This window comes from Neomonachus schauinslandi, chromosome 3 (genome assembly GCF_002201575.2).
Source record: "Neomonachus schauinslandi chromosome 3, ASM220157v2, whole genome shotgun sequence".
NCBI classification, from domain to species: domain Eukaryota; kingdom Metazoa; phylum Chordata; class Mammalia; order Carnivora; family Phocidae; genus Neomonachus; species Neomonachus schauinslandi.
In genome coordinates this window covers 141,933,685-141,961,626 of record NC_058405.1, presented here as the reverse complement: position 1 = coordinate 141,961,626, position 27,942 = coordinate 141,933,685, and the positions used below count along the sequence as shown (strand labels likewise).

Here is a 27,942-nt window from a genome sequence, read left to right as displayed (position 1 = left end):
CGCGCGCCCATGAGAGCTAGCAAAGGAGAGAGCTAGCGAGAGAGAGAGCTAGCGAGAGAGAGAGCTAGCGAGACAGAGAGTGATAGCGAGAGAGAGAGACAGCGCGCGCGCGCGCAAGAGAGAGAGAGATAGCGAGAGAGAGCACAAGCAGGGAGGAGAGGGAGAAGCAGGCTCCGCACTGAGCAGGAGCCCTATGTGGGACTCAATCCCAAGACCCTGAGATTAAGACCAGAGCCCAAGGCAGCTGCTTAACCGACTGAGCCACCCAGGCATCCCTTTTTTGAATGATTTTTAAAATTTCTTGTGTTCTGCCCCCAGAGAAACAGCTCTTGAGTTCATTACACTGATTGTCAATTCACATATTTTAATCTATGTGAATTTCTACATGCAGGCATTATTTTTCCCTCTTAAAAATATCTTCTCATGTACTTCAAAATTATTTTTTGATTATTCACTAGCCTTCCAGTGAAGAACATACCACATACTATCAAAATTATTTGCTAACATACATATATACACAAACAGTAAAATAGCCAACAGGAAAGTAACTTTGAAAGCAGTTGTTCTCGAATCTCACGTCTATGGAAAAAAAAAAATCAGTAATGCATAAAACATGGTACCTCTTAGAGAGCACTTAACCCTGCCCTCTCTAGACAGAAATGAGATTTTCAAAGTCTACCGAACAAAATAGACACCTTTCTTTTTCTCGTTATCTAAGTAGGTGGGCAAGTAAGATTTTACTGATAAAGTAATCTATGAGGATTTATATCAGAATTCAGGAGAATTAAATTTCATGAAACAAGACATGATGGCAAATCTATATAAAACAAGTATCTTAAGCACCACAAAAATTAAACATAGAAATGATCTCAGGATTTGAGAAGGCAGTTAATAATCAGTTAGTTCTATCTACATTGAACTATGCAGTTTTTGCTTTTCTTTTTCTTTTCTTTTGATACTAAAATTGTTACTATACTTTGATGTCCGAGCTTTACATCACAGTTTGACTCGACTTTTCAAATACCCATTTCAATCTATAGGTTCTTCTCGATTTATTATTTATTTATTTAATATTTTGTTTTTAAGTAATCTCTATACGCAACATGGGGCTCGAACTCACAACCCTGAAATCATGAGTCACACGCTCTACCAATTGAGCCAGCCAGGCACCCTCGTTCTTCTCATTTTAAAAAAGAAATTCAACTAAGTTCATTTTGACCACTTAAAGAGACTCAAGTGTTTGCACCAGGGCTAGACATATTACCTTAAACCATAACTGAGGTTTATATTTATTCAGTTCCTGAGTCGATCCATGACTTTGTCATTAACAGAACTCCCAGTAACATTAGTAGGCCAGGTTTTTATTACCTATGGGCATTTCAAGATTGGAATATGGCTTAAACATTACTGCCTAAAAGCAAACAAAGAACAGATAATTTGTAAAGCTCATCAATTAGCAATCCCTAATGGGTAAGAAAAAAAAAAAGCCTGTAATACAGATGGTTGTGCTGTAGTAACTTGATAAAAATCAATGAAGTAAATTAATCAAGATGATTTATCACATAAAAGACAACATCTTTTTTTTTTTAAAGATTTTATTTATTTATTTGACAGAGAGAGACACAGCGAGAAAGGGAACACAGGAGGAGTGGGAGAAGGAGAAGCAAGCTTCCCGCCGAGCGGGGAGCCCGAAGCAGGGCTCGATCCCAGAACCCTGGGATCATGACCTGAGCCGAAGGCAGACACCAAACGACTGAGCCACCCAAGCACCCCAACAACATCTATTCTATGTCTTTATGTAAATAAAAAAGATGAAAATTTTTTTTACATTATTTATAACTATCAATATATGTATATAGTAGGTACAGGACTGGGGTTCAAATCTCAAGTGCAACACTTACTATCTGTGTAACCTTGTCAATGGCTCAGTTGCCTCATCTGAAAATGGAAATAAAGACAATTCTTATGATACTTATACCTATTGTTAGGAGAATTCAGTGGCATGATGTTTGTAAAATAGTTAGTATAATGCCTGGCACTTAAGATCTTAAGAGATGTTAGATATTGACTTATTATATATATGCTGCTTCAAAATATATCTACATCAACCAATCAAGAAATGAATTTGAGTTTAAGAAATTCAGGTGAACAACTGGAAGGAATAAAAAAAAAAAAGAAAATCAGACCATTGCCAGTCAATGAACATTAAGTAGGAAATGAGTTAGATACCAAGTATTAGACTTGTACTAATTAATTGGTACCTGGAAGATCTGGAGCATGAATCAGAGTACAGGGGATCTCTTATTACTTTTCCATTCCTATACATGGAGATGATTTTATTAAATTACTTGATAAGTGATCCTCTCAACATGAAACTTTGACCATATAGGAATGCTGCAAATCAAGGCCCAAATCCCAAGTTATCAACTTGTGAAAATGGAACAGCTTGAAGCCCTGAGTATTACAATAGCAAACTTGATTAAATTATTCCCTAGGTGTAGAAGCTAGACAGCCACTGATTGTCCCTCCACATGTCCACTGTTTTAATTCTTCTCAACAAGCTTGCTTTGACCAAATCACATGTTATCTAATTCATACTAATTTTCCACAAGGTCTTCTCTACATCTGGTGTATATTACTTTCATTATCCTAATTAGCTATTAATTACGATTTTCTCACAACATATAAAATGTACGTGCACTCTTGCAAGAACTGTATTTGACAGATATTCACACTTATTTAACTTTAACAGCTCTACCTAAAGACAAAGGCTAGAATATAAAAAATGTATTGTAGTGACTAATTAAGTATTGGCGAGGGAAAAAGTAGATTTGCTTAAAATTTTTCATTTGGATGGGCATATGCTATCTATGTTAAAAATAATGAAGATTCCATGCCACATTTTTATGGACAATTACATAAAATAAGGCAACCCACAAGTGTGCAAATGAGCACATGTCTGAAATTACTCAAAGTCCGCCTTCTTGTTGGACTTTTACAGAAATTCTTATTTACGGCCACTTGAGAACTGAGCCCATAGGCCCATGTCCTCTTACTGTGTGTATGCAGTAAAAAACCTAGGGGGTGGAGCCAGAAATATTTATAAAGTTTACTGAATGAGAAATGATATTGAGGTATAGACATTTCAACGTATCTATTCATGGGTCTGCTGTGTCGAAGGAAGACCCTGGGGATACAAAACTGCAAGTCAATAGCTATGTCACAATCCATAACCCATAAATCCACACACAGTGTGCCAGATGAGCATTCTGATGGATGTATACACAAGTACAGAAGAAGGAGGGCCACACAATCCACAGTCAAAAGAGGATGAGAAAGTCTTACACAGAGGAATTTCAAGCAAAGAATATGGTCAGATTTATGATTCTGGAATACCCTTCTGGTACAAAGGTGGGAAATGGGTTGGGGAGGGAGAAGGAAAGGCAGAGGCATGGACTGCAACTGAAGCCAGCACCACCACTTGTAATGCTAACCACTCCAGCTAGTAAGCTTGGTTCGCGAAGTGGAGAACTGTCCACATCTGGCACTACTAACACCCTGAGAAGAGACAGCACCCCCAAAACAGGTGCTCTAACCATAACACTAATAGAACATTCTCAGATTTTCCCTTACAGAATTCTTTAAATAGCACTGAGAACATATCATCCATAAATTTTAAAAATATTTATTGATTTCTACCTCATGTAATGACTCGTATTACCTCTAAGAAGAATACAAACATGCAAAAAGTAGTATTCTGTCTTCAAAGACCTTGCAAACTAGCAAAGAATTAACAAATGCTGGAATAATCAATCCACCTCTTGACTACCATAACGTCAGGATCGTTGTATAGGTTGCTTGTACTTAGATTTTCAGCAGAAAAGTATTCATATATGGATCTGTCCATAGTCTGCTGTGTAGATTGAGCTATGTGCTTGTATAGCTTAACAATGTAGACATATAAAATACAAATAAAACAAATTTACTAATCAAACATACATTCATTTCCTTGCAGTTATTATTGAAAAAGACGGGTTTCAGAACTTATGTAACAAAATAAAATTCCTTTACCTCAGAAATCCAAAAATCTAGAAATTTGAGAAATCAAGGGAAATAATGAACTAATCTACTGTATATGTGGGTGGGTTGATTTCATAATTATACAACATGCTAAAGCCACTGAACTCCCTGGATCTCCGAATATCCATGGGGACAGGCATCCTGGTCTGATGAGTAAGCTACATATTTCTAGCTTTTACTGGAAATGTTGCAAGCAAGGTGAGAATCTTGTTACTTTATTGTTGTCCCACTTTACTAATCATCTTCTCTTCTCAAACATCACTGAATATTTTGATGTAGAGATTCCATCAAGATCAACCAAGAAATATCATCTATAAAAGCCTTAAGGGAAGTCTCACTCCACCACAGCTGCTCAGACATTTCTAAAAACTGCTGCCAATTGTTAATTGAGTTTCCCTAAATCAAAGCAGCCTCAAAATTATCCCATGTTCTAAGAACTTGTACTAAGAAATCACTAAGATCTACTCAAGTTGTATATATGAATATAGCAAAGACAGAGATTCATTGTCACATATGTATATGGATGAGAAAACATTTTCATCGTGGGCAAAGTGACATCTAATAAAAGAGAATTTCAATAGATAAAACACTGTAAGGTGTAAAAAATTAAACATTTGGGGAAGGTATGTGCTATGGTGAGTGCTGTGAATTGTGTAAGACTGATGAATCCCAGACCTGTACCTCTGAAATAAATAATACATTATACGTTAAAAAAAAAAAAAAAAGAAGATAGTAGGAAGGGGAAAATGAAGGGGAGGGAATCGGAGGGGGAGATGAAGCATGAGAGACTATGGGCTCTGAGAAACAAACTGAGGGTTCTAGAGGGGAGGGGGGTGGGAGGATGTGTTAGCCTGGTGATGGGTATTAAGAAGGGCACATACTGAATGGATCACTGGGTGTTATACGCAAACAATGCATCATGGAACACTACATCAAAAACTAATGATGTAATGTATGGTGATTAACATAATATAATAAAATTAAAAAAAAAGAAAATTATGAAAGGGAACAATTTCAAAGGTAGATGCAATCACACAATAAAGGTAGTAGATTAATCACTTATGAAACCAATACGGAGGTTAAAACACAAAAGGAGTAAAATCAATTTTATCTACAAAATCTGTCAAGAAACTCACAAAAAAAGGATGGAAAATATAACATTATATACATACAATGTGGAGGATGGAGTAAAAATGTAGTGCTTTTAGAATGGGATTAAACTTAAATGACCATCAACTTAATACAGATTGCTATATACTTAAGATGTTATATATGATCCTCATGGTAACTGCAAATCAAAAACCTATAATAGATATACAAAAATCAAGAGACAGAAATCCAAGTATAACACTAAAGGAGGTCGTCAAACCACAAGGGGAGAGAGCAAGAGAAGAAAGGAGCAGAGAACTTAAAAACAACCATAAAACACGTAATGAGATGGCAATAAATACATACCCAGCAATAATTACTTTAAATGCAAATGGACTAAATGCTTCAGTCAAAAGACAGAGGGTGACTGAATGGATTAAAATAACAAGACCCATCTATATGCTGACTATAAGAGACCCACTTCAGACCTAAAGATACATGCAGACTGAAAATGAAGGGATAAAAAACATATACATACATGCAAGTGAAAAAAAAAAAAGCTACAGCAGCAATCCTTCTATCAGACAAAATAGACTTTAAAACAAAGACTGTTGCAAGAGAGAAAGAAGGGCACTATATAAAGGGAAAATACATCAAGAAGATGTAACAATTGTATCTATGCACCCAACATGGGAGCACCAAAATACATAAAGCAATTATTAACATATAAAAAGGGAGAAACTGATGGGATTACAGTAATAGCAGGGAACTTTAACACCCCATTTATATCACTGGACAGACATTCCGAACAGAAAATCAATAAGGAAATAGTGGCTTTCAATGACACATTAGACCAGATGGACCTAACAGATACATACAGAACATTCCATCCAAAAACAGCAGAATGCACATTCTTTCCAAGTGCACATGGAACATTCTCCAGGCGAGATCACATGTTAGGCCACAAAACAAGTCCCAATAAATTTTAATAAGACTGAAATCATATCATGCATCTTTTTTGACCACAAGAATATGAAACTAGAAATCGGTTACAAGAAACCTGGAAAAAAGGGGCGCTTGGGTGGCTCAGTCGGTTAAGCGCCTGCCTTCGGCTCAGGTCATGATCCCAGGCTCCTGGGATGGAGCCCCGCATCCGGCTCCCTGCTCAGCAGAGAGCCTGCTTCTCCCTTTCACTCTGCCTGCCGCTCTGCCTACTTGTGCTATCTCTCTCAAATAAATAAATTTTCAAAAATCTTTAAAAAAAGAAAAGAAAACTGGAAAAAAGCACAAACACATGGAGGCTAAACAACATGGTACTAAACAATGAATGGGCAAACCAAGAAATCAAAAAGGAAATAAAATACATGGAAACACAACTGTCCAAAATATTTAGGATGCAGCAAAAGCAGTTCTAAGAGGGAAATTTTATAGTAATACAGACATACCTCAAGAAACGAAAAAACTCAAGCAAACAACTCAACCTTACATCTAAAGGAACTAGAAAAACAAGAACAAACAAAACCTAAAATTGGTAGAAGGAAGGAAATAATAAAGATCAGAGAACAAGCAAATGAAATAGAGACTAAAAAAAAAAACCACAAAAAAACACAAACAACAACAAAAAAAACAAAACAACACAAAACAATAGAAAAGATCAAGGAAACCAGGAGCTGGTTCTTTGAAAAGTTCAACAAAATTGATAAATCTTTAGGCCAGACTCACCAAGAAAAAAATAAGAGAGAAGACCAAAAATAAAATCAGAAATGAAAAAGGAGAAACTGACACCACAAAAATACAAAGGATAAGAGAATATTATGAAAAAATTATATGCCAAGAAATTGGACAACATAGAAGAAATGGACAAATTCCTAGAAACATGTAACCTTCCAAGACTGAATCAGAAAGAAATAGAAAATTTGAACAGACCGATTACTAGCAGTGAAATTGAATCGGTAATCAAAGAACTCCCAACAAACAAAAGTCCAGGACCAGATGACTTCACAGTGAATTCTACCCAGCATTTAAAGAGTTAATACCTATTCTTCTCAAACTATTCCAAAAAATAGAAGAGGAAGTAAAACTTCCAAATTCATTCTATGAGGCCAGCATTAGCCTGATACCAAGACCAAATAAAGACACTACAAAAGAAGAAAATTATAGGCCAATTTCCACGATTAACATAGATGAAAAATCTTCAACAAAATATTAGCAAACTAAATTCATTAATACATTAAAAAAATCATTTATCACAATCAAGTGGGATTTATTCCAGAGACACAATGGTGATTCAATATTCACAAGTCAATCAATGTGGTACATCAAATCAATAAGATAAAGGATAAAAACTGTATGATCATCTCAACAGATGCAGAAAAAGCATCTGACAAAGTACAACATTCCCTCATGATAAAAACTCCCAACAAAGTAGATTTAAAGGGACTATACCTCAACATTATAAAGGCCATATGTAAAAAACCCATAGCTAAAATTATACTCAATGGAGAAAAACTGAAAGCTTTTCCTCTAAGAACAGGAACAAAACAAGGATGCCTACTCTCACCACCTTTACTCAACATAGTATGGGAAGTCCTACCCAGCAATCAGACAAGAAGAAGAAATAAAAGCCATCCACATTGGTAAGGAAAAAGTTAAACTTTCACTATTTGCAGATGAAATGATTCCATATATAGAACACTCTAAAGACTCTACCAAAAAACTACTAGAACCGGGATCAAGCCCCACATTGGGCTCCCTGCTCAGCCAGGAGCCTGCTTCTCCCTCTCCCTCTGCTGCTCCCCTGCTTGTGCTCTCTCGCTCTCTGTCAAATAAATAAATAAAATCTTTAAAAAAAACCACAAGAGATAGATATGGCTAGAATCAGAATCTTACACTTGTGAGAATGGCTAGAATAAAAAAGATAAGAAATAACAAGTATCGGCGATGATGTAGAGAAAAAGGAACCCTTGTGGACTGTTGGGAATGCAAACTGGTGTAGCCACTGTGGAAAAACAGTATGGAGGTTCCTTAAAAAATTAAAAATAGTATTACCGTATGATCTAGTAATTCCATTACTGGGTATCTACCCAAAGAAAATGAAAACACTAATTCAAAAAAATATGCACCCCTATTACTACAGCATTATTAACAATAGCCAAGAGAGGAAAGCAGCCCAAGTGTCCACTGATAAAGATGTTGTGTATACACTTACACACACACCCACACCCACACCCACACAGAGGAATATTACTCAGCCATAAAAAAAAATGAGATCTTGCCATCTGCAACAACATGGATGGACCACAGGGTATAATGTTAAATAAAATAAGTCAGATAAAGACAAATGCCATACAATTTCACTCATTTATAGAATTTAAAAAACAAAACTAACAAAGAAAAAGAGAGAAACAAAAAACAGACTCAAATACAGAGAATAGAGAGAGGGAAGTTGGGGGCATGGGTGCAACAGATAAAGGGGATTAAGAGTACACTTGTCTTATGAGCACCGAGTAATACGTGGAACTATTGAATCACTATATTGTACACCTGAAACTAATATAACACTGTAGGTTAACTACTCTGGAGTCAAAATTTAAAAAAGAATACATTTATCATGGTGGGCACTAATGTATAAAATTGTTAAATTGTTATATTCAACATCTAAAACTAATATAACACTGTATGTTAATTATACTTCAATAAATAAAACGCACCCTTCATTTCTTTCCCAGCACTCCACAGTTTCCTGTACTCTGCCCTTTCTCCTTTTTCAATCACCCGTATCTTCTAAAATGGTATAAAATTTCATGTTTATCACGTGGTTTGTCTCACTCCACTAGACTGTAAACTCAGAGGGTAGATCTTTTTTATATTTCATTCACTACTATACGCAAGTGTCTCAAATGGAACCTGATGCAACATTGGTACTCAAATACCTATGGAATTAATTGTGTGGATGGAGAGGTGGAGCTTCACTGGTATGACCAAAGGGAACAACTACACAAGGAAAATGTGCCCAACCGGCAAGCAGAGTCTTCTTAGAAGTAGGGGCTGTGGGCCTGGCTACATAATTAGCAAGTGCCACCTCATTTCACTGTAAGGGATGCTGAATATGCCCATTAACACTCCTGATATGGGGCAAGGTTTATGGAACAAAGGGACAATCCAGGCATCCTGACTCCTGCTCATCTTTTCTACTATCATTAAGATGGCAGAAGAGTATCCATTTCTGTCCCAACCTTTTGGACTGTAGAAGCATAGTAATGTCCATGTTTCTGAATACCTCCTGCTACCATGCTGGTGGGGGTGGAAAATGCACTCATTATATTTCCCTATCTTCCCGAATCACAACTAGAGCTGTTTTAATTTTAATAATGGTTTCACTTTAAAAAAAACAAAAAAAAAAACGCTACTAGGTACCAATCCCAGAGACAAGTGCTTTTGTCTGGTATTGACAGTATGGTCGAAAGTCAATGGCTGTAACCTGCTGCCATCCATACCAGGGTAACAGTATAAGTAAGCGTCGATAACACAGAAGTCTCTGCTAAATTGTCCTTTTCACTGCAAATTATTCTGCTGAAAATGTAAAATTTTGATGAACCCTTACTTGTTGGAACAATGCCAAGGAACAAAGGGCTAAAGAAGTCAGGTCAATTTCCTGTCATTGATATAAATTCAACACAATACGTTTCTTTGTGAATGTCTAATGTTGGCCCTTTTACTGCCTTGAAAATGGTCTCAATGATAGTCTCCAAAATTGACTAACCTAAGTAAAATCACAGCTATATAGGATTTAAAAACAAACAAACAAACAAACCCTCTTTAATCCCTACCATATAAATAATGGTTACATTAATAGCATCTATACTTCTGGCTCTCGACCACCTAATAGATTTATTCTAGTAGGACAATAAAAACTGTTAAGGGAAATGAGGAAAGAGCATAGGGATTATTACTCTTAGCATTTAATAGTGTTAGAGTCTTGATGTTTGTTTGCATTTGCTTGGAATAAGTATCTCAGGGAAAATTAAGTTCTAAGCTGAGGCAACCATTTGAAATCCCAGAAAAGGCTCCCGGGAATAGTTGGGCTTTTTTGTGACAATAGATTCTCTCATGAAGTACACCATTCCCTGATGAGAAAGACCTGGCACTGCTTCATGTGAAAAAAATGTTGACCAAGGCAAGGAATGGGACGATCGGTCTGGGAATGAGTGTTTTAATGAAAGAAAGATGAAACTGGCTGTGCTTTGGCAGGACATACCCCCAAACATCCTGAGAGCCATTGTCCTGGCCCACAGATGATGCCCACACACTGCAACTGTGCAGGTTCCCACTGACATCTGCTGGCACGGGGGACAAAGGCCTGATCCAAAAGCAGTCATGGTGGATTCTGCTTCACTAGAGTCACATGAAAAACAAACGAACTTCCCTGCTTCCTCCCCCCACCAAAAAAAACCCTACTAGGGGAACAGATCTGAGGCTCAGCAGTGCTACTCACTCCGTGCATTTCTCGGGAAGTGTATAAACAGGGATACGGAGATAGCAATTGTAGGAAGGAAAGGCAAATCTTTAAAAAAGAGTGATGCAGTCAAGTGTGATAAATGTGAAATAAAGAAGATGCAAGAAGTGGACCCTGGATGATCCAGGTCACAAGACTGTTAAACATTTTTACTCTGGAACAACGAACAGGTCAGCTAGTTTAGGCGGGCATCACACTTGCTCGTAACCACATTTTATAAAAGGATACCAACGCAGTAAGATTTTTACTATAGTGATAATACTGAAGTTTACATATTCATTCATAAAAATGAGTTTACATTACCCGCAGAAATGCTTGATGTGTTCTGCAGTTAGCTCCTCTGCTTGACACTTTTATGCTGCCTGTGATCACATCCGACGTTCCATTAGAAGAAAAGTAAAATCTCGATGGAGAGTCTATCTTCCGGTTCACATCCAGACTCAGGTTATAAAACAAAACTGCAAAATGCAGAGAGAATTGCAATTAATATAAATAATTCCCTAAAAGCATTATTTTTAAGTGAAAATAGTCAAAATTATATCCCAACACTAGAAGTATCTTAAATTCTCTTCATTAAAAGGCTTTTAAAAACTAGCCTAAAATATGGAAGAGGAAACGATTTAAAAATACTGATTGTTAAAATTGTTATAAAAAATTTACAAACTTCTCTCTGGTTTCCACTTTTTAACTATTAACATCTTCATTTACTTAATCTTCCTACATATAAACGTTTCAAAACTATAATACTAAAACTGTGACTCCTAATAAAAGTTCTGAGCAAAGTTTCAGATTTCTCTGGAGTCCTTTATGTCCTTCGAATATCTAACTAAGGAAGCATAGACAGAACACTACACTCAAACGCCACTTGTGATAATTCTATCTTGTGTGGTTACATAACTAATTTTGTGTATGGTTAGGTTCATTTCTTTCTGTTTGTTTCTGATTTGAGAGGTTGCTATTTATTATTTTTTAAAATGTAATGTGAACATTACAAACCTATATCAACAGTTTACTCAAAGGTGTCTCCTTTTCCAGTCCTGGACCCTGATTAATCTCCTCTGTGTTCTCACTGGTTTCCAGTTTGAACTTCCAGTGTTGATTTGTGCAAAATACTGACATTCTCTCAATATTCTGGCAGTCTGGTAAGATTTACTTCAAATCTGACATAGTAAATAATCATCTGCTAATGAATATTTTCAACCAGCAAAGATCTAAGTAAAATTAACAAGCAACCAAAAAAATTCCAAGCCAGATATTACCAAGAAAGAGCCATTTTTTAAATCTAAAAGGGTTCTTTGCAAAACAAGCTACATCTAATAGTTTGCTGAGATATCAGCTCATTATATAGGTGCAATAATTCATAAATGATATTTTAAAGGATTTATTTAATTCCTGAAGTGTTCGTTCACATTTGAGGAGTAACTTACTCTTCTAGAAGGATTTTATCTACTAATTTCAAGGCAACAGAAGTATAAAACCCGTAATACTCCTACAAACTTCAAATCAATTTTTTAACCTTACTTTTATTTAGAAAATAAATAACAAAGTCCAAGTCAATTGGCTTCAAAATTACAATAGCTGAGATTCAGTGCCTCAGAGGCTTGGCTGCAACTGAAACAATGATCTACAATTCATCACCGTGCGTTCACACAAAAAGTAAATTAAAAAAAGGTAAATAAAAACCCACTTGTAGTAAGTGGCAAAACATCCTCGTTTTATAAACATGCTTACCATGTGAATTATTTCTCCCAAGGACTCATTTTATGCAACTGTAAAGCTTGTATTTGTAACAATGTTGTGATTATTTATGAGTTTCATATATTTGTTTTCAACGATTTTTAAAAATGTCTGGTCACAATGGAATTGGTAGTCGGACAAGCACTGGTTTTGCATAAGAGAAACAGTCGTATCTACTTAACGTGTATCGTTCAGATAATCCATCAGTGTGACCGTGTTACCGTGTTCCTGGGGCCATGCTCTGACATTAGCACTTCTCCGATCTGTAACCTTAGATTAAGGTTTTGCCCACTGTCCTACCACGGTGGCTCTAGCCAGGACTTCGGCAGTGCACTTTTAAAAATGAGTTTGATCTAAAGTAGATCTACTAGGCTCATTCTGTACTTCTCATTACAGGCTAATTCGGACTGAGACCTCTGAAACTATGTACCCATAGTTTGGTTCAGTGTATTTGCTGCCCTTCATGTTTGGATGATGAGAGCCCACAGGGTCACAAATACAATCAACTCTTGATAGGTCTTGCGTGGCTCATGAACTGTATATATTATTAACGTCCAAATAAAAAACCTGGGTATGCTTCTCCCCTACCATTGGCTAGTTTCATTAGTCATTCTAATATTAGCTTAAGTATAACATAAACAGGAACATAACCTGCTAGAAAAAATGTAATATACACAGAGTCACATGTATGTGATTTGACATTAACCACAATTTTGCATGAGCCAGATCAATGCTACCTTCTCCAGAGCAGCTAACTGAGAGCTACCTATGTAAAGAGAAAAGGACGTGGCTCTCAGGAGCTGACAGTCACAGAAAATCTTTGAGAGATGTGTGTTATTTATGGAAATTGGAATCAGCATCTAGATTTGAGATAAGCTTCTTCAGTTACTCAAAGGATAAAATATAAAGAAAAGACTCTTCTCCCTCTCAGGACTTCCAACTTAAGCCAGCTTCAGCTATAGAAGGAGCCCAGTTAAATGGAGGAGAAGCTGTGAGAATGTTCTTTCTATTCTAAAGAGATCTTACCTATGAAGCTCAGTTTAGCTCACCCTAATACAGCAAGTGATACTCCCGCTTGTCTTCTTGTCATAACTTCTAGACAACGATAGCCTCCTATGGTGCCCCTCTCGTTGGTAAGAACAACACAAGAACCCAAGAGATGAGGCAGCAAGTGTCTTGGCCTCTAAGGTGAGACACAGTGAGGGCTCAGAAGAGGACCACGAGATGAATGAGTGGAGTGCACACTCAGGCAGGGTAAATTCTGTAAGGGCACCCTTACCAATATAACCTGGAACCTCTTTGCCCTTGTATGAGAAACAGAGTGTTAGATCCATGCACACAGAAGGCAATCCATTTTCAACACAGTCAAAATTTGTTCTATTTACTGACTCAGGATGGTTTAAGGAAGCTTTGACAATCACTACAGGTCTTGTCCTAAAAAGGAAATAAAATTAGCAATATTAACTGCAGAATTATTTTTTCCCTAAGAAAAAACTGCATTTGTTTTGTCAGTTGCCATCATCCAAGTAACTTCATGAAATTGCTTTATTAACACTATGTGCATATACACTCAATTACATTTCTGTGCATGAATCAAGAGAAATTTTCTTTTAAATGCTAAAAATATTGACTTTGCTTGATGGTTTGTTTAATTATAATATCCACGTAAGGTGGAAAGAGTATCCTAAAGTTCAATAAAATTTCAGAAAATAAAAAAAACGCATTATGAGGTCACCACCAATGCTGATTTTAAAAATTGCCTCCCATCATTTACAATTAAGCCCAATTGTCATTAAGCAGTAAAATGCATCAACCTTACCTTAACAACACAGCAGAATCAGACCGAAAAGCACCAACTGCCACATCTGGAGGATGAAAAACAACAGATTAATGAACATCATTAGTCAAAGAGAATTATTTTTCAGCCATAAATACTTCACTATGTTTCACCTTTTGACTGTATCAAAACACCATTTACAGAAAATTAATTAGAAAAGATATACTTACATCTGAAGATTCATTCCACATTTGTCTGAGTCTATTCATCTATAATAACATCCGTCCCTTTACTATAAACAAACTTTATGATAAAAATAGGATATAAAGATAAGCTTACTAAAAAAATATTAAAATTTTTAACTATAAACATTCACCTAGGAATCTCCTCTCAAAGTACAAAAAAAAAGTCTTTCTTTTCAGCATCTTATGTTTGATTTATTTTCATAGGTGCTTTTCATTTTTTCAAGAACAAAGAATAAAATGTCAACTAACTAACACTGTAAAGCTGAGGAATTATTTGATCATTTCTGACCCATCCTTGAATTCAAAAGAACTTTAAAAATGAAGGAAATAGGGGCGCCTGGGTGGCTCAGTTGGTTAAGCGACTGCCTTCGGCTCAGGTCATGATCCTGGAGTCCCGGGATCGAGTCCCGCATCGGGCTCCCTGCTCAGCAGGGGGTCTGCTTCTCCCTCTGCCCTCTTCCCTCTCGTGCTCTCTGTCTCTCATTCTCTCTGTCTCAAATAAATAAATAAAATCTTTAAAAAAAAAAAAAAAAAAAAAATGAAGGAAATAAATTACCAGTAGATTAGAACTTTTCCATACCAGTTTTATGTACTTTGCAATAAAGCAATATCCACAATAGAGCTCATTTCAATTTATGAAATATGATTTTATACTCACCTACATAACCATTATTATCTGCATCAATTTGTCCAGATATAGACTGTCCAAACATACTTAATGATTCACTGATTTGAAGTCCTTCAATTCTCTGAAAAATAAGTAAGTTGAGTAGGAAGCAGTTTTTGAACACCTGATATCTCAGAGAAGCAATGATTTAGTTAAATAATGAGCCTTACAATACCCAGGCACATTTTCTAACAAAATGCATTTAAGTCAAATACATGCATCTAAGAGAAACAAAAGTTTCCAGTTTGAATTGGGCAGGTGACATCTACTTTGTGACTAGAAGAAAAAAATTACTTTGTGACTAGAAAAAAAAAATCACAAAGAGAAAATTATATAGTACAGATCTTCTTAACCAGCCTTGACTCCCTCTCCCCAGTCTCCTTTCAGGCTCTGTATTTATTTCCCGGATGAACATGAAAAACCAAACAAGTAGTTTGGAAAAGGAGACATGCATAATCACTTAGTGGAGCCTACTCCTCAGGCTTATGGTGAAAGTCACCCTATTGAGCCAGACTGTTTCCTAGCATGTGACAATTGAAGTCAGACATGTGTTTCCTATTCCATAGGTCTAATTTCACATCCAGATGCTGATTTACATGTATCAGCCTGCTATCCATGCTAAGAAAATCAGTAATTTTTACTAGACAAGTATAGATTTCTCATGTTAAATATGGAGAACTATTTGCCCATTTTGCTCCACCAAAAATAACAGTATTAGCTAATATTTCCATAAAAGTATCTTTAGAGGGCGCCTGGGTGGCTCAGTTGGTTAAGCGACTGCCTTCGGCTCAGGTCATGATCCTGGAGTCCCGGGATCGAGTCCCGCATCGGGCTACCTGCTCAGCAGGGAGTCTGCTTCTCCCTCTCCCGCTCCCCCCTCTTGTGCTCTTTCTCTCTCTCACTCTCTCTCTCAAATAAATAAATAAAATCTTTAAAAAAAAAAAAAAGTATCTTTAGAAAAACTTCTCTGCATGTGTATGGAGTGTTTTCTATGCACCGAAATACCCTGATTTGTCAAAAAACAAAAGTAAAGTCAGTTAGATCAGGGAACTTTATTAAAAGCTTCCATCCTGAAGCTGAGCCTGAAAGGAACAGAGTATCATGTGTTTGCTCTCCCAGTGTGACCTCCCTGAAATATGGGGCTTTAGGCACAAGGCAAGACACAGTTAATCAAAGCCACATGGGCTTATTCAAAACAGTACAGATATCATCTCAGAACATAAATTTGTGGAACGCAAAGAAAATCTTCAGTAGGTTAAAAACAAACGAGAATGCATGGAACACTACATCAAAGCAAACAAACAAACAAGAATGGATGTGAACCAAAACTCTTCGTTATGGAAAAAAATGATTTCAAAGAGTTATTAACAACCTTCAAAATGAGACCACCTACTCTTATCACAAGAAAAGGGTGAAATAGATATTAAACACTTGAAAGAGCAAATTAAGAAAAATAAGTCCACACTAACACTGGAAGTTTCAGGAATCGTTTATTATCAATGCTTCTTTCCAAAACAGAGTAGTATTCTACCTGTGAGAACGCTGATGAGATCCCATCTGCTCGGCCATTGTAAATATAAATAGCACCTCGCAAGTCATCTTCTTGTGGAGCTCCAATCGCGACATCTATTCCAGAATTTCAATGGCAAAATAAATAAATAAATAAATTCTTAGTATAAAGAATGCAACTCTGAAAACTAACTTTCATACTTAATTCATATCACATAAGAAAATTCCTTATCAAAAAAAAACAAATACTTTACTCACTAGACAGAAAAAAGTATCACAAAATAAATATCATCATAACAATGTACAGGACTGTGTAGAATCATCTGCACATTGAAGCAGCAGGGTGAACAGGTCTGAGACACGCTCTAACACAATGGTTAAGGATGTGGGCTCTCCAGCCAAACCACCAAAGCCTGACCCCCAGCCAGGCCCATTTCTTAACTTCATCGTGTCTTGGGTCCCTCACCTATAGCATGGGATCATAAGAGAAGAACTCACCCTCAGCATTGGATGTAGCTCATGTAAAGTGTTTAGAGCAGACCCCAGCACATAAATTATCATCTGTGAGTATTATAACCCTAAGATTCTTTATTTTGAGCTCTGGGTTTTACTTTATTTGCAAAAGGACTTCTAAATTCCTGTTCCAGTGAAAGCAATTAAGGTATTTGTTAAGGATATCTGTATTTATACACGTACATACATGCAAACTAGATTTTGGAAAGTGAATTTGTTCTGTAAAGTAATGACTGCATCACTTTTATGACTTGGGATTCACGTCAGATTATGATGCCAGGAGAAAAAATAGTTAATCAACTGACAAAAGCAAGAGAAAACAAACTATGAATGACATGGTTGCTTAAGGGCCATAAATACAAAATGCACAGGAGAAAAATAACATTCTATAGTTGCAAGAGCATTTCATTAGTGTTACAAGGTATTATGTCTATTTATTTGGGTATATTCATGTGTTTATTCACATGTAATGTTTTCTTATTACTTCAACAGAAACCTAAAATACAGAAAGTTTGCTTTCATGATAGTCAATACTTACTAATTTATCAGATTTAAAACTTTAAAAACTACAGTAGTAATTTCTGACTGCTGTTTCAATGAGAATAAAAACTTTAACAACTTTAACAACTACACTAGTAATTTCTGACTGCTGTTTCAATGAGAATAAAAACCTTCTTGAAATATAATTCTATGCCAAATGCAGTACAATTTTAAAAAAATTTTTTCTAAGTAGCCTCCATGCCCAGTTTGGGGCTCTAACTCACCACCCTGAGATCAAGAGTCACATGCTCTACCAACTGAACCTCCAGGTTCCTCTTCAAGATTTTATTTTTAAGTAATCTCTACACCCAACGTGGGGTTCGAAATTATGACCCCGAGATCAAGAGTCGCATGTCAACCAACTAAGTCAGCCAGGTGCTCCAAGTGCTGTACAATCTCTAATATCAAGAAGTAAGTGATAGACATACCTTATATATATATTTTTTAAAGATTTTATTTATTTATTAGAGAGTGAGCGAGAGAGAAACAGCATGAGAGAGGAGAGGGTCAGAGGGAGAAGCAGGCTCCCCGCTGAGCCGGGAGCCCAATGTGGGACTCGATCCCAGGACCCTGGGATCATGACCTGAGCCGAAGGCAGTCGCTTAACCAACTGAGCCACCCAGGCGCCCCATACCTTATATTTATAGTTTAGACATAGTAAGGCTTCTCTCTTGACCTGTGCAAAGTATTTTAAATTCTCATATACAACTATACCCATTCAGTGATTTATTCAGTGGACAACTACTGAACAACTACTGTATTCTGGGCATTTTCCAGGTGCTGGTCATACAGGGCAGTACCATGAAAAGGAACTTTATTTTTGTGGGGAAGAAGGGAGGTAAAACCAGAATAAAAATACCACATACGAGACGGTGGGGGAAATGATGGAAGGCTTCACATAGAAGAGGAAGCCCCAAGCTGAGACTCCGTATTGACAGGTGACAGCCAGGAGAAGCACAGGGTGAAGGCACTTTAGACAGAGGAAACAGGCTGCATAATGGCAGGTGACAAAGGGGCAACATTGCACACATGAACAATGGCGGTGAGTTTGAAATACCGGGAGCCATATATACAGCCTAAATACTCACAGGAACATAAGGGGAAGGAGCAGGAAGGGAGAGAGGGAGAGCGGAGGGGAAGAGGGAGGTAAGGGAAGGAGTGTGGGGAGAAGTGTCCTGGGGCCACTGAAGACAAGACCAGTTACAGATGCCATTCTTCAAGGCCGGTTTAGACTTCAGTCAGTATGGCTACATCCTGAGTAACTAGGATGTGAAGATCGTAAGTCTGGGCTACAAAGGTGTTGATACATGGAAATTCTTGCAGTAACAGTTACTAGCCGTAGTGATGTAAGGCACATATCTTGAAACAATACAAATGGGCCTTTTCAAAGGAAATATAAAAAGGCCCAGATCAAGGTCATTCCAAGCAGAAGACATGTGGATTGCATTCAGTCTTTTCCTAGCTTATATATAGATCCAAACTCTTATGTTCTAGGATTATATTTGGATCTGTTATAGAAAATACTAAAATTTTAGCAATCATTATAGTTAGAAGGAAAACACACATTATTAATTTTTTTGTTTTATGTCTGTGCAAGTCCATTTGGGACACAACATACAGAACAAACACGGACATATTTGACAATGTTTCCTACTTTCCATCTGAACATTTTATTTCATTGTTAGTGTAAACTATAATTATCACTGGTATAATCACAATAATTTTAACATCAGCTAACACATAATGCTTATTACAACACGGGGAACCACTGTAGGGGCTTCACACGTACTAACTCATGTAACTCTAAAAACAACTATATTGAGTAGATACTTTTTGATCCCAACTCTGATGAGGAAACTGAGGCACAGAGTATAACTTGCTCAAGACCCCAGAGCTTGGACGTGAAGCAGCTGGGATACAAACACTGCATTCTGGCTCCAGAGGCCATGCTCACTCATTCCCACGCTCTGTGGAATCATTAACTCTACAGGCTCTATCCAGTGTTTTCCTCCCCTGAAGACTTCTCCTGTTCTGTGTCAAAGAACTGTTCAATTCATGATTTGATAATCTATCAATATTTATTTCAGGGGCACATAAAGTAATAATAATACAGCTTATAATTTACAATTATAGAACTTTCTTATGGCTTGGCTCAAAAAATACTCAAACATATAGTCTAACAGTCACATAAAAATGCTCAAGGTGAAAAAACCTCAACTAAAAATAAGCGGTTTTTGCCAAATCTCTTTTACGGATGAAACCTGAATGCTGCCTGCCAGGCATGTTCGTCACGTAGGTCTGTTCGTGTACCTCTTCCCTAACTTCCTCATCCTTTTGATGCAATTTTTATGTTGGACTGTTGCCAAACTGGTTATCTCCTTAGCAAATGGCTTGCTTTGCTTTTCTAAGTGCACAGGAAATTCATATTTTTTCTTTTTTGAATACAAAAAAGGGAAAGGATATGATGAATGCAAAAATAACTTAGGTCTGCTATGGAAAACACCACAAAAGTGTGCATAGTAAGAGGACATTGACTCTGATTTGCATCTCTGCCTGGAGGTGGAGGGAAAAGGAACAGGTGAGATTTTCATTCCCTTTCTACACCATCTCACACATCCTGCCATGAACACAAAGTAACTTCATCCATTTACTCCCGAAAAATTAAGTAAGATAGAGTTGGGGTAAAGAAATAGGGAAATACATAAAGAAAAATAAAACACAGGTGCCTTGCTTTCTCACTCAGGCAGATATGGAGGAAAGGGCCTCAGGGAAGAAGTACTGACCCTGCTTCCAAATCCTCAGGGTCTTGTTCATATCCAAAACGTACAAAATGCTTACTCATTGGCAAAACAAAAATGCTATTCAGCCATAAAAAAGAAATTATCCTGCCATGTGTGACAACATGTATGTTCTAGATGGCATTTTGCTCAACGAAATAAGTCAGAGAAAAGCTAACACTGTATGACCTCACTGATATGTGGAATCTAAAAAAGAACCTAAACTCAGAAATAGAAAATAGAACTAGAAAAACTCTAGAAATGGTAATATTTGTACACCAAATTACACTCTCTGACATTTAATAGGGTTCATATATTCGACATGCGATGTATATTCTATATATATTCAAAAGGGATATTCAATAACCCGCTTTCTTCTCGAAGACAAACATATTTTATACATTTCAAGTAGAATGAAGTCTTTACGCATCAGAAATTAAACAAGTGAAAACTTAAGAGTACTCCCTCGCTTATTTCTAGTATCTGAGTAAATTGCAACCTAACATCACCATATACCAATCGCCAATGACCATATCAAGAGGAAAGACAATTCTGAGCCCTGAAAGCATCAAATACTTACTTGCTGAACTCTAGAAATTACGCACACTCCTCTCAAATCCATTCATCATTTTATGCACAATTTTACCAGACTTAGTTACCCCTCAGCTTTAGATTGAAAAGAGTCAATGTTAAGAGGGAAGGCGGGTAGACACAGGTACTTCAACAGCAGGGCTGATACCCTGGCAACAGACTCCGTAATGACACCTATTCCATTCTGGAGAGGTTTCCATATCAGTTGGTAAATAGCCACTATTGCTGGGTCTGCCAGTTGCCCCCTTATCACTGCTTAGGACTCTCTCCCACATTTCCCCAAATCCTTCCACAGTACAGCAGCTGAATAATGAATGCCTAGCACAACAGGAGTCTTCTGGAACCTGCTCCAGCTTGGCAGCCAGCCTCTGTTGCGTCTTGTCAGTATCTTTACTGTACTTATCATCAAATAGTACAGTCTAAGGAGTCTGATCAATTAAGAATCAATAACTGACAAGTGAGGAGAAGTCAGTGTAACACTAAAAAAAAATACACTTAGCATAACCTTCTGGCTCCATTTTCTAGACAAAGGCAAATGACCTAAAATTCCACTCATATGCTCTTCCATGTACCATTTTCAAAGCAGAAATCAAGTATTGAATTAGATACTTTGAATTACCTTCAAAGCCATCATTATCAATGTCACCAAGATTAACTATAGATTCCCCAAATCTTGCAGCATATTTGTCACTTCCAATGAGCTCTGTTTCCATTTCATTCATTACTGCTCCCTAGACAGAAAAGGGGAGAAAAGGTGTCATCATAACACTCCCTGACAACTTTACACATGATTTACCTTTGTAATTGGATATGGATTTTTTTCTAATGCTTCAAACAAGTTGGACAAACTACAAACTGAGCTTTAGTACACACATCTCAGTTCAATTTAATAAATATTTATCAAGTATGTCGACACATATAATAGTATGATTAGAGCTCAGAGGACATAAAAATTGTCAAACTCATGATCCCTAGCTTTGAAAATCCAATAAATCATTTTGATAATTCAATCTAACAAATATTTATTGAGTTCCTACTAAAGGCAATGCACTACACAAAGAGTGAACAGGCAAAAGAGGACAAGGCAGTGTGTGTACAAGACACACTCCCCTTCCTGAAGAAGCCTAGTTACAGGGAAGGCTTAGCACAAACATGTAAACGACTCAGAAGTACAAACTGCTTTGTATTGTCAAGAAGCAAGGACAGCATATCTAATTGTGAAAGCAAGGTGAGATCTCATAAAAGATGATATTCAAGGTGGTTATTGAAGGGTGGACATAATTTTGATATAGAGTATTATCAGCAGAACAAATTCCAAAGAATTTGGCTATTACAAACATTATAATGAAGAAGACCAAAAACAAAACAAAACAAAACAAAACCAGACTGAAATGTTATGGTGTGGTATTTTCAATACTGAGGGAAATTTACTCTCAATTTAAGGACTAGGAAGCCACTGAAGGTTTCTGAGTTGAGGAGTTGGCATACCTGAAGCTGGCCTTTGGAGCCTTAGCAATGAAACATGAATAGGTCAACTGCTATCTCTTAAATTGGAAGAGGAGTTATTACAATAAGACATTCAATAATGTTGCAATAATGAATCATTATAATAATAACTACCAGACCTCTTTCCAAACTCTGATCATGTCACTCTTATGTAGTAAGAAAAAAAAAAATATCTACACACTATTCATCATAGCGGATCCTTTCCTCTTCTTAAACAAGTCTATTCAACATTCCCTAATCACACACAAATTCTTCTGCTTGTGATTGTGAAACACCCTTCACCTTTTATTTTCCAACTAAAAAACTCCTAAACTTGTCTTGTTCAAATACTTCCTCTGTGAATCCTTCTAGACCAAAGTGAATTGCTTCTTCTGCTTTGTACATGCTACTAATGTGCTATTTACCATGTTGTATTCAATTCTTTACTCTCATGTTTATGTCTTTTCTGGACCTGAGGTCTTAGAGGTCAGGATTAAGATTATTCTCAGCTGTTTTCATAGTTTTTGTTCCATTTCAGATACTCACTAAATGTTTATTTTTTTTAATGAATCATCTCTACAGACAGAATCACCGGCACCAGGAACAGTAAATGATTTTATCAAGAAATAAGGGATAAGAGAGCTCGCGAGGCTCCAAAGGAAATGCCTAATTTAAGGAGAAGGGAGAAAGGGCTCCCGGGAGGATGAGAAGGTGCAGACCAATGGCACTGGAGTTCCCAGGAAGAGGGTTTCAAGAAGTGGTGATCACTCTTCAAGTATTCTCCAGTCAGAGAACGGTGACCAAGAGTTCTTTGGGGACCTCTGAGAGTTATTTTAACAGAAGTAGGTGGAAGCAAGATTCATTCAAGTATCATTCTTTCTTGAGTTCATTCAAAAACAATTATTGAGCACCCATTTCTCCAGTACTCTTTCAAACCCAAAAGAAACAGCAGTAAACAAGACAGAGGATTCCTCTCCACACAGTGTCTATACTCCAGCAGAAGGACAATATCAAACCAGATGAATAAATATGGAATATAATGCTAGGTAGTGGCTAGTGCCATTTTAGAGAGTTAACAAATACGAAGTTAGAAGGGAACAAAGAATCACCTATGTCAGAGGCGTTAAAATCTGAAATCAATTATGAAATTACCTCGTATTCAACAGTGGTGCCTCAGGGGAGGCATGAGGGAAGAACAAGAGGGCAGCCTAATGGGTAGGGCTCCTTCCTTGCCCTTTAAACAAAAGAGATACACTTTTATCTGTCTTTCCTATTAGGACTGCTTAGGATTATCATTGAGAAAAAGACCATATATCTCCTTATTTTAGGTGTATATGATAATTTTTAAAGTGTTTCCATAAAGTTTAGTTATAAAGAGAAGGAAAAGTATGCAGAATGAGGATGTAGCTGGTATAAGAAGACCACTTATGGATAGGAAAATGTGAAAGGTCTTTACAAAAAAAAAAAAAAAAGAAAAAAGTAAAGCCTAATATTGCTATTAAGGACATGTGAATGATCACTTTGTAGATGGTATTGCTTTACTACTAAATTTAAGTTTAAACACAGTCTATGGAAATCCCAGTTCATAAATAACTTTGCTGCTCTATATCTGGAACTCTGAAAATCTCTTAGCTTTGTAAGACAGTATTTTCTCTTTTGAATCATACAGTGTTTAGTCTGATGCTTAATATAGGAACTTATTAAATGCTCTAAAACCATTAAGATTACAAATACCTTCTTGAAACAGATTTTACTTTGTTGAATCCTGACTAAACATGCTGTGCCTTAAGAAAGGACCCAATTTTCTCACAAATCCCTTCTTGCTCTTAAATCAAAGGAACAGACCAAGAAGACCCCATTAAGGCCCTATCAGTTCTTTGTTTTGATTTAATACCAAGAAGATAGACTGGCAAGATAGGGTCAGCAGAACTCTTTAAATTGAATCGTGAAGTGGTCAGTTTCTACTCCACAACATCCCCCATAATCTAAAACTCAACCGTAAGTGGTAATTACCTATTTCTACAACTACTATATCCACTTTGGAATAAACTATGCCCATTTTATACTCTTTTCAGGAATATCATCTACAAATATTGTGCAAACTAACATCTTATCAAAACATATGGTTTCCTACTGTTTCCAAATCAATAAAAGCATCTCATACTTTATCTTCTCCGTCTGGTAATATTTCTAATTAAAGACATTCACGACAGAACCAATAATAAATCCACATTTTGAGGGATATAGAAAAATCATTCTTTCCAATTAGATTTGGATCATAATAAAACTAAAAGAAACTCCAACCACTTGAAGGACAAGATGTGAGTAGGAAAAAAACAGAACAATTGATCTCCTGCTTCTGGAATATCAACAGCTTCCCCTCTCCAAGCATGTTCCACTTTTAGAACTTTAGTACAATACCAGAGTTTTTACTTTCATCAGTAAAATTAGCCTAAGGATCTAGATACAGAACTCTGGAATAAGAATAGCTTCAATTTCTATCTTAATCCCATCAACAGCCTCTAGCTGGTGAGCAATTGGACTTACCCAGCCAGAGTTGATGTACACGAACACTCTGCCTTCCTCCCTGATGATGCTCTGCATGGGAGCTCCCACGAGTAGGTCTGAGAAGCCATCTGCATTGAGGTCCACAGCACACACAGAGGCTCCAAAGTAAGAGCCAAGCTGCCCGAAAACAAAACCAGATCCAGTCACTGAGGGAAAAAAAGCAGAGTTATTCACAAAAGCCCTCAGCGATACCAAAGATGGAGACACTACCTTTTTTCCTTTCACTTCATGTAAGATATTTAGTTCTTTTGCATCGATGCTGAATATGTATGCCTGTAATTGGGAAAGGAATTAGGAAAACTCAGACTGCTAGCACATTAAAAAAAAAAAAATCTTCAGGGGATCAAAACATCAATTTTCATAACGTGTAACCGCTCACAAAGATTTTTGAAATTCCTTTTCAGAGTGATTCAAGAGGTTTAGGTGAAGCACATTCACATTAACAGGACTTCCTTGCCAAACTGTCTTCTCAGGAACGATGGTGTTGATCCCCGAGGGCACAGCAAGTGTTGTTTGCCTCACTTTTCAAAGTAAGGCTCAGAAAAGTTTAGTAATGTCCACACGGTAACATAACAAAAACCAGAACCAGAAAGAACATCTTCTTTCTGGTCTTACCCCAAAACATGCAGCTGTCTCAATATCCCATCATCTGTAAACTCGTGAACCAGTAAATACATTCCCTGGACATCTTGAGATCATTTTATTTCAAGAACAATTTACTCACAAGAAAGAAAAGCCTCATTTGACTTACAGAATTTCTCCTTAAAGCTTTTCTAATAAAATTTTATCTAAAAGCCATACAACTTTCACCACGAAATGCAGTTCACTGCTCATTGTGTCGAGCCTTCACTTCTTACCATCTTTGCAGTTCTTCCTTCACCTCTCATGCAATTTCCTCACCAAGTTTTTGAAACTTGGTGAGGAAATAAATGTAAAAATGTAATTCTTACTTTACCAATCTGTTCATGTTGAGGGGCTCCTCCAACGACTTCAGTCGTATGTGGACTCCGAAAATGACCAGCTCCAACTGAGTATCCTTCAAACAAAGTGGAGAAAAGTAGGAGAATCATCATTTGCGATGGGTAAACCCTATCATCACAAATCCACTCATAGAAATAATTGAGACTGAACTCCAAATGATTAAACAGTTTTAAGAATATTTAGTTTAGCAATATTCAAAACTGGTCATTTATTCTATGCTTTAAGCAATCATTAGTATGCATTATGAAACTAGGGCCATGGTTTACATTTCCAAGTACTAGAAATTAAAGATAGCACTTCTACATTTGGTTAGTCTCTATGTAGTACCAGGACATGCTAGCCTCCAGGATTACAACCATAATATTTTAGGTATCTAAAATAGAACATTTTAAACTTTAAGTAAAAGAACTTCCTAAACTTCAACTTTTTTGCCATGAAATCTTCTATTGTAATAAACCTGTATGATGACACAAAAGGTAAAATATTTTATTATATGACAAAAGGCATAATACTAAGTTATTTTTTTAAGATTTATTTGAGAGAGGGAGAGAAAGCATGCACATGAGCAGGGGGAGGGGCAGAGAGAGAGGGAGAGAAATCCCCAGACTCCCCGCTGAGTGCAGAGCCCAATGTGGGGCTTGATCCCAGGACCCTGAGATCATGACCTGAGCTGAAACCAAGAGTTGGATGCTTAACCGACTGAGGCATCCCCTAATTACATTTCTTACAACACTTCAAGATATCCCTCAACCATAAACAAGTAAATGTTGAATTATAAATGAATTCCCTCTGAAAATGAATTCTTACTGTATGAATGGGAAAAATGGTGCTTTTTCTTATTGTAATTATTTCTGGGTATAGGCTGCTTACATGCGAAGCACGCGGCTTAAACAAATCTGTATTTTCTAAGAAGCTATAGGAAAAGCATCTCTTTTACTGTAACAGAGGAATTGTACCAGGAAAATCTTGGTTTCTGTAGAAATACAGACTATAAAGTGTCCTATTGCACAAGAGGAGGAGGAAATGGAGGGGGAGGAAGAGGAGGGAAAGGAGAAAGATAAGAATAAACTCTGGGAAATATTCTAAGAACTTATGAGGTGAAGGTCAATGAGCTGTTTTTAGACCCGTATGCTTCATAATGTTACCCATTGTCTAGAATGCTGTCGACAGCCCCACCGACTTTCACTTGGCCCTTTAAGAAACTATACTGACTCATACATGATTAAATTAATTCATGTGGAGTGCTCACAAAAAGTTGCTGGGATATGGTAAGCACTCAACAGATGCAACCCTTACGATAACAAGTTGACTACATAAAGATACAAGCTTACGAGAGTAAACTAAACCCAGAGTTCTAGTCTAACTATATATTAATGATTGTAATTACATATGTAAAATATTACGTTTCATAGATTATATCCTTAAAGCGATAGTTTCTGAACTCTAACTGCTACTGGCCATTTTGATCTTTTGAAGAGACTAATAATCATAAATAAGGGAAACTTGTATCTGTAAGACTGAGATGACTGGAGTTTGTCCATTTTTACAGTACCTAAGTAACTTCCAAATTTTACTTGATTATTTGTGTCTAAAAAAGCCTTGTATTTATTTGTAGTTATATTGTAGACAAATAGAGAGCCAGTCCAATAAGACGATCCTGGGGCTCCCATCACAATTAAATCCTGTAAGAAAAAAAAAAAAAAACAATTTATCATCAATTCAAAGTTTAATCCACCCAAAACCTCCTCCAGATATACATTTTAAGTAAATAATGATGAGAATACATTTTTTATAATACATTTCTAAAATCTGAACATTTGATGAATTTAAAAACATATCAGAAAAAAGCCAGAAGCCAGTTAATGAAT

General features: G+C 36.7%; 1 protein-coding gene across 1 annotated transcript in view; it reads right to left on the bottom strand.

Moving 5' to 3' along the window:
* Positions 1 to 27,942, bottom strand: part of ITGA4 (integrin subunit alpha 4) — a 75,725-nt gene that overhangs the window by 26,482 nt on the left and 21,301 nt on the right. The window contains exons 6-15 of the mRNA XM_021702989.2: positions 27,627 to 27,756; positions 26,044 to 26,129; positions 25,304 to 25,366; positions 25,073 to 25,210; positions 21,660 to 21,771; positions 16,642 to 16,736; positions 15,102 to 15,192; positions 14,241 to 14,286; positions 13,701 to 13,855; positions 10,988 to 11,142 (exon numbers count right to left, since the gene is read on the bottom strand). Coding sequence (XP_021558664.2) covers positions 10,988 to 11,142; positions 13,701 to 13,855; positions 14,241 to 14,286; positions 15,102 to 15,192; positions 16,642 to 16,736; positions 21,660 to 21,771; positions 25,073 to 25,210; positions 25,304 to 25,366; positions 26,044 to 26,129; positions 27,627 to 27,756 — 1,071 coding nt within the window. The remainder of the gene's footprint in view (positions 1 to 10,987; positions 11,143 to 13,700; positions 13,856 to 14,240; positions 14,287 to 15,101; positions 15,193 to 16,641; positions 16,737 to 21,659; positions 21,772 to 25,072; positions 25,211 to 25,303; positions 25,367 to 26,043; positions 26,130 to 27,626; positions 27,757 to 27,942) is intronic.